The 7,557-nt window shown below is 67.0% G+C and overlaps 1 protein-coding gene across 1 annotated transcript; it reads right to left on the bottom strand.

Annotated features, from left to right (window-relative positions):
* Nucleotides 1–3,472: 3,472 nt before the first annotated feature.
* CDC6 (cell division cycle 6) lies at nt 3,473–6,975 on the bottom strand. Its single transcript, XM_066566994.1, has 11 exons — nt 6,738–6,975; nt 6,280–6,498; nt 5,641–5,840; nt 5,399–5,562; nt 5,175–5,281; nt 4,887–5,026; nt 4,700–4,800; nt 4,513–4,577; nt 4,189–4,388; nt 3,939–4,079; nt 3,473–3,645 (listed from the first exon to the last, which is right to left on the bottom strand). The coding sequence occupies exons 1-11, from the start codon at nt 6,973–6,975 to the stop codon at nt 3,556–3,558; spliced, it is 1,665 nt and encodes a 554-aa protein (XP_066423091.1). The 3' UTR covers nt 3,473–3,555.
* Between the last annotated feature and the right edge of the window lie 582 nt (nt 6,976–7,557).

Genomic DNA, 7,557 nt, shown 5'->3' with positions numbered 1-7,557 from the left:
TAGAGGGGTGAGGGAGGGGTGGGGTGGGGGTTCCCGGGGGGGTTCACCGAGCGGCGGCCGCGGCCATTGCGAGTCATGTGCTCGCGGGGAAACTTTACCCGGGGCTGGGCCGGGCGGGGCAGCGGCGGCGGCGGCGGCGGCGGCGGCGGAGGGCGGGGGGGGGAGCGGGAGAAGGACACGCCCCTCCCTGTGGTCACGCCCCCGCCCCGCCCAGCGGGCCAATGGGACGCGGGCGGGGGCGGGGCGTGGGCGGGGCCAACCGGGCTTTGTAACTCTTTGAAGTCTCCAGAAAGCGGAAGGGGAGAAAGTGGGTGCGCGCGCCGCGCCGGGGGGGGGCTCTTAAAGGGGCCGCGCACCACAATTTCAATACCCCCCCCTTACCCTTCTTCCCCCCCACACTCACAGGAGGAGGTGCTTCAGCCCCCAGCCCGCTTCCCTCTTTTCTGACTCTGGATACCTACCCCCACCCCCCCCTCGGGTGGAGGATTGGGGCACCCACATGAGGGAAAACGGGGTGGGTACTCCAGGGGTGTAGGGGAGAAATGGGAATACACTGGGGGCAAGAGGGGAGAAGGATGGGGAGTTACTGAGCTGGCCCCCAGGCTCAGGGGAAAAGGGCTGTGGCACCCCGGGGGTACAGAGTGCCTGTAGCCAGAGGAATTCCCCACTCTGTGTCCCCGGAGAGATGCTGATCCTAGGAAGGGGATGGCGATGGAGACACGGACATGGACAAAGGCTGCCCAGCCACATTCTGGAAGCCCAGAAAGGGCTGCACCCACCAGCACAGCCCAGACCCTGTGGCACAAGGGCTGGGAGGGCAGAAGGGCAGGAGCTCCTCTGGGAAGACCCACATATGAGGAGTGTAGGCAGCCTCAGCACATGTCCCGGGGGGAGTCACACCGATCCCCTGCTACCCAGGACCCTTGGGTGCCTGTCAAGATCCCACTGTACCCACACAGCAGGGTGATGCCCACCAGGCCACTCACCACATTCCCGTGCCTCAGTTTCCCCCATGTGCTCACCAGACCGAGGTTGGACACCGTGGCCAGGCCAGCCTCTGGCCCCCTCCCCGCACACCGAGGCCCAGGCGCCGGCATGTGCTCAGCCCAGTGGAATGTGCCAAATCACTCCCAGATGTGCACGCCGGCCAGCCCGACCCCCCTGCGCTCCCACCGGGGCACCGCCGGACACCGGGGACCCCCCGAGCCCAGCCCGGCCCCGCCGCACCGAGCCCATCCCCGGCCGCATCCCGCCCGGTGCCGCTCCCACGGCGTCGCCGCCCCGAGGGCGGGCAGGAGGTGCCACCAGCAGCACCGTGTCCCCCGTGCCACCGAGGCCTCGCCCGGCGCGGGGTCGTGCGGGGTCCCGCCCCGCAGCCGCGGCCCCGGTGCCAGGCGGGAGCAGCCGGGCGGAACGGGGCTGTCAGATGGAATCTGGGTGCCGGCGGTGACGGCGCGGCGGGAGGCGGCCGTGCCCGCCACGTGGCCGCTTATGTAAGGAGAGTGCAAGGGAGGACAGCGGGGCACCGGGGACACCGGCGAGGGGACACCGAGCCCCCGCCGCGCCGAGCGCTCGGGCACGGCCCGGCCCGGCCCGGCCCCGTGGGCACGGCACGTGTGTGCGGGGACAGGCGACACGGCTGCCGGAGCCCGGCGGTGCCTCGGGCTCCGCACATCGCTGCCGGGTGTCGCGGGTGTCCCCTCGCCACGCTGCTGCCACCGCGGTGACGAACGGCTCCGGCACCCACGCTCCCGCATCCAGCTGCGCCATCGATTTTTCATCCACTGCGGCAGAGCGGGGCTGAGGCTGGCACTGGCATGGCCGGGGGGGGCTGTCCCCGACGCTGTCCCGCTGTCCCCATCGCCAGGACACCCCAGGGACACTGCCGGGACTGGCAACAGCCCGGGGTGCCACCGGTGTGGCCCAGATGTGGGGGTGTCCCCTGTGCCACCATCACCACGGGGGGACACGGGGGGATGGAGGAACCGGGGGGCAGGGGGAGAAGGATGCCCGCCAGCATCACCCCCGCGTCACCGCACGCTGCCAGGCGCTTCTTTCCTGGCACTGCCACCGTGTGCCATGTCACCGTGTCCCTGGGGCAGGACGTGGGGAGCTGGGGACCCCCGGGCAGCCTACGGGCAGGATGATGCTGGTACTCGCTCAGCCCCAGAGCCTGGTGACAGCGGCTGGGTCACGGTGCAGAGAGGGACAGGGACAGGCTCCTGACGTGCTGAGGGCACCGGGACACACAGCCCGGAGCGGGCACAGCCCGGGCTGACCCCGGAGCCCGCCCGTGCCGCCGCACACGTCCCACACATGGCAGGGCCGGCTATAAATAGCGCCGGCAGCCCGGGCTGAGCCTGCTCGGGGCCCGCGGGGCTCCCACATTCCCCCCCGTGCTCCTCCTGCCTCGGTTTCCCCGCCGATCCCCACGGCCAGCAGGGACACACGTGTCCCCAAGGTGTCCCCTGGTGCTGCACCCTGTTTGTGGTGGCACCCAGGGACCTCAGCGGGCTCCCCTTTGTGTCCTTGTCCCGGGCAGCCGGTGGAAATGTCCCCGTGTCCTGTGAGCTGCAGGGATGCCACAGGGGCAGAGCTGGAACAGAGCAGGGCCACCCCCTGGGGCCACAGGGTGGGAAACTGAGGCACACGGGGGGGCTCCAGTACCAGGTCCTCCCCCACCAGCAGCACCCCATGCCTGGCCAGGAGCTGTGAGGGGCAGCCAGGGGGGTGCTGGGACGGGACAGGGTGGGATGGCAGAGGTGGGGTGGGATGGAGGCACGTGGGGCACAAGCAGGGCCTCATCCCCTCCCACTCCCCCCACCCCCATCTGGAGCCCCCCCCGCGATGAGGAAGCTGCAAAATTAGGTCAAAGCGTCCATTATTTAACAGAAAGGAAGGAGCTGGGGCCAGGAGCTGAGGCTGGGGCTGGAGCCCAGGAGAGGGGATGGGGAGGACAGGGCTGGGTCCCCACAGCTGTGGGGCAGGCAGGGGTTGGGGGAACAGGGGTGAAACACGGGGGACAGGAGACAAAGCTGAACCAAAATGACTTTATTTCATGGCAGAAGATAAAAGGATGCACCGTGTCCTCTCCCCCCACAGAGGTCCCTGCCCCTCCTGTGCCACTGCCAGCACTGGGACCCAGAGCGCTGAGGAGATTCTCCCTGCAGCCAGAGTGGTCAAGAAGGTTCCAGAGAGCCCCAGAAGGCTCTGAAAGAGTTGGGAGCAAATATGGTCCAGGATTCATGGCAGGAACAACACCAAACCTCAGGATGACACACCAGGGTGACAAGGGGGACCAGGAGCACCCCACTCCCTACTCAAAGGCTGTGGGGGCCACAGAGGGGCTGAGGGGTGTCCCAGCCTCCCACCTAAGCTCCCATCATGCAGCAATTACAATAAAACATTAATAATATTATTACATTAAAATATTAATAAAAAGACCCCAGACTGACAGCCCCCAGGGCAGAACTTGACAAATGTCCAAAACCTTGGGAGCCACTTGTCTGCTCTTGCCACAGCAGCAAAATCCCCCTTGGGACCACAGGGAGGGCGTTAGTGCAACCCCTGGGTGAGGATGCTGCCCACCAGCGCCGTGTCCTGCAGCCTGTGCTCCAGAGCTGCCTCCTCCAGCATCAGGGAAACCTGGGAGGGAAAACAGGGGTGCTCAGCACCGAGATCCTGCCCTGCCCCACCACTGCATCCTGTCCCAGTGCTGTCACCAGACCCTGGGAGGGAGAACAGGGGTGCTCAGCACCGAGCTGACAGATCCTGCCCCACTCCCACCACTGAATCATGTCCCAGCACTGTCACCAGACCCTGGGAGGGAAATCTGGGAGGGAGATCAGAGCTGCTCAGCACCGAGCTGCCAGATCCTGCCCCTGCCCCACCACTGCATCGTGTCCCAGCGCTGTTCCTGCCCCAGCACCCCACGGTACCTTGGCCAGCCGGGCCTCCTTGGCCCTCTTGAGCTCGAGGACGCCGCGGGACTCCAGGAGGGTGACAAGGGACAGACACTCGGCCTGGTCGACGGCGGGGAGCTGCTGCCGCCGGCACACCTGGCTGTAGGTGTCGTGGAGCTGGGGAGGGCAGGGAGGGGTTACACCACAGCAAAGCCCCCAAGGGACACCCCAGGGACGCCCACCCACTGCCCAGGTGCAGCCCTGAGAGGGTCCCACGTGCACTCACCTTCCCCAGGGTCACCTCACGGGCGTGGGAGCGCCGGGCAAGCAGGAGCAGGGAGCAGAGCAGCACCTTCTGCTGCAGGGGGAAGGTGTCCTGGGCCCCCCGGGACCCCCCTGCCAGGCGGTCCCCAAACACCTCCGAGAGCACCCGGGAGATGTGCAGGAGCCCCACGCGCTTGGGGACAGGGGACACCGGGGAGTCACCTGTGGGACAGACAGAGGATCCCAGGGAGGTGAGAACAGGGAGAGAGGTGTCCCACAAGGGGAGCCCAGACTCCCACTGAGGTGACCCCAGAGCAGGGTTTTGGCTCTGACAGCAGGGACTCACCCCTGGGCAGTGGCTTCAGCAGGGTCTGGCCTCGCACCTCCAGCTCCACCACCTCCACAGCACGCCTGGGGAGGGACAGCCCTGAGTGCCAGGCAGAGTGGGCACCCCTGGCACGGGCACCGTGGTGCAGGAGAGCCATGCAGACTCCCAGGGACCAATCTGGCTGGGTTTTGGGGCACACACTGACCTACAGACATCCAGGGCCTTGCGAGCATCACCAGAGACTGCAGAGACCTTGCGGGCACAGAACTGGAGTGCAGCAGAGTCCAGGACAGGGTCACCTGCCACCTGTGGGGCACCAGGGCCGTCAGTGCTGCCACCTGTGTGGGCAGAGGACCCCATGGTCCCCCAGTCTGTCCTCCCCATGTCCCCACCTGTCCCAGCCTCTCCTGCAGGATGAGGGTGAGCTGCTCCTTGGTGTAGGGTGGGAAGTGCAGCAGCCGGGGCTTGCCAGCCAGGTGGGCTCCCAGCCTGGCCAGGCTCCTGTCTGTCAGGTCCAGGGCATTGGCCAACCCTGCAGGGCGAGAGGAAGAGGAGGATGAGGGCTGTTCTCCAAGGAGAGAGCAGGAGGGGGCTGCAAAGAGAAGTCTCCATCAACCCCCACTAAAGAGGGAGGGTGCCCAGGAGAGCAGTGCACCCTCCTACACACCCTGCACACTCACCCACGAGGACGAGCCTGGAGCTGGGCAGCTGGGGCCACTCAAAGAGGGTGTAGAGCACGTCCTGGCCTTTGCTCTCCAGCTGGTCCAGCTCATCCAGCACCAGGAGGCTGTGGGAGAGCCCTGATCAACCCCTGCTCTGTCACTTCACAGCACTCTAAGCAGGGTGAGCAGAGCTGCTGCATCCAGGGGAATCCCACTCCACCCAGCAGAGACAGGGAACTCACACCATGGGCCCCTGGGCCGTCAGATGCTTCTCCAGGCTCCTGATACGCTCCCGGCCAGTGGCCATGGGCAGCCCCAGCTGCTGTGCCAGGGCAGGGAAGACGCTGTGGGGGCTGCCCAGTGCCATGCAGTTCAGCACCACAGTCCTGCTGCCAGCCAGCTTGTCCTGCCAGGAATGGGAATGTTACAGCAGCCCCATCCCACTGCCCCCAGAGCAGCCCCACAGCCTGGCCATGGCACACACCTTGCAGTCGAGCAGAACACGGCTCAGACAGGCTGTTTTGCCAGTCCCAGGGGCTCCGGACACGTAGAGGCTGCCGGGCCGGCGCCCCAGGACGTGTTCCAGCAGGAACTGCCGCAGCAGCCCCGTCTCCTTCTCCCTGCCCTGCAGCCGCTCGGGCACGGCCGCGTGCAGCACCTGCTTGGCCTGCTGGTAACAGGTACCTGCACAGGGAGCAAGAGGACTCAGGGAGGGAGGTGGCACTGCTGGGACCCCATCCCAGCTGATCATCATCCCCATCCTCATCCCTGCCTTCATATCTATCCCTAGCTCCATATACCCCATCCTCATATCCCCAACCCCATCCTTTGCTCCACACCCTCAACTCGACCCCTATCACCATCCCTTATCCATATTCCCAGTCCCATACCCATCCCTGCATCCCCATCCCATCCATAACCCCATACTCAGCCCTGCCCACACTCACAATCCCATCCATAACCCCACAGTCAGCCCTACCCACACTCACAAGCCCATCCATAACCCCATACCCACCTTCCTCCATCCCCATCCCATCCATAACCCCATACCCACCTTCCTCCATCCCCATCCCATCCATAACCCCATACCCTGCCCTGCCCACACCCATCACCCCATACCCACCTTCCTGCCTGAAGAGCCGGGTGCGTGGCTGCTGCCTGTTGAGCCCCGAGCTCCGGGGAGTCTCTGGCCCCCCACTCCGTGGGGATGGCCCCAAGCCCTTGGGCTGCTCGGGGGAGGCCGAGGGGTCCCCAAAGAGCAGGCGACGCCCCTGGTTCTCCTTGCTGCGTTTGGCCGGGGAGCAAGATAAGGCATGGGGGACATTGCACAGGTTGTCATCACCTGCGGGGACAACAGGCTGGTGGTGACACAGGGCCGCTCTCCCTGGGGGAGTTTATGCTTCAGCCCCCCCCCAAAGCCCCGCGGGAGCAGCTCTTCCTCCCGAAATGGGGGTGAAGCCGCAAACGCAGCTGGACCAGAGCCGGACGGGGCTGGGTCTGTCTGTCTGTCCCAGACCCCCCGGGATGAGAAGGGGGATGTGCCCCCCACGATTCCCGGGGAGTCCCGGTGGAGGGACTCACCCAGGCGTTTTCGGGGGCTCAGGGGCTGCGCTTTGGGGCTTAGGGTCTGCGCTGTGGCCCGGCTTGAGCGTGTGTCCGGGCTGGCCTGGCCGGAGGAGCCCGAGGCCTTGGAACGCGGCGAGGGGCGCAGAGCAGGGGCGTCGGGGTCGCTCTTGGCCGAGGGGGCAGCGAGGCGTCGGGCGCTCCTCGTGCGGGGGAAGCCGATGGTGGGCTGGCTCTGCAGGCTGCTGCTGGCCATGGCGGGGGCTACGGCTGGAGGAGAACAGCGACCAGGTGAGAATGGACCGCCCGCCCCGCGGATCCCGGCCACCCCCTGCCCCTCGAGTCCCGATCCCCACCGCGCTGCCCCCCATTTCTGGCCCCCATGTACCCCCCAACCCCCCTCGGGTCCCCCCAAACCCCCGCGGGCCCGCCCCGCTGCCGCCCCGACCTTCTCGCGCCAAATCAGCCCCGGCTCCGCACTTCCCGCCACCAGGCCGAGCTGTCCCCGCCCCCTTCTTCCCATTGGCTGCGCCGCTGCCGCCGCCGCCAATCGCCGCGGCCGGAGGAAGGGCCGCAACAGACCGGCCAATCAGCGAGCGCAGCCGAGGCAGGACGGAAGGAGCCGAGCGCGGCGCGCGGGGCAGGCTGGGAGCTGTAGTCCGCCTGCGGGTACTCCGCCCTCCCAGTTCCCCCAGTGCTCCCACGGCCCGCACCCCCCAACCCAGTCTTCCCCGTACTCCCAGTGCCACCAGTTCCTCCTACATTGCTTTTCTACTGCCGCCCAGTCTTGTCTCTCCACGCTCCCATACTCCCCACCCTTCCTCCCAGTATTCCCCAC

Source organism: Molothrus aeneus, chromosome 28 (genome assembly GCF_037042795.1).
Source record: "Molothrus aeneus isolate 106 chromosome 28, BPBGC_Maene_1.0, whole genome shotgun sequence".
Taxonomy (NCBI): domain Eukaryota; kingdom Metazoa; phylum Chordata; class Aves; order Passeriformes; family Icteridae; genus Molothrus; species Molothrus aeneus.
Note: the sequence above shows the minus strand (reverse complement) of the source record. Positions and strands in the feature narration are given on the sequence as shown.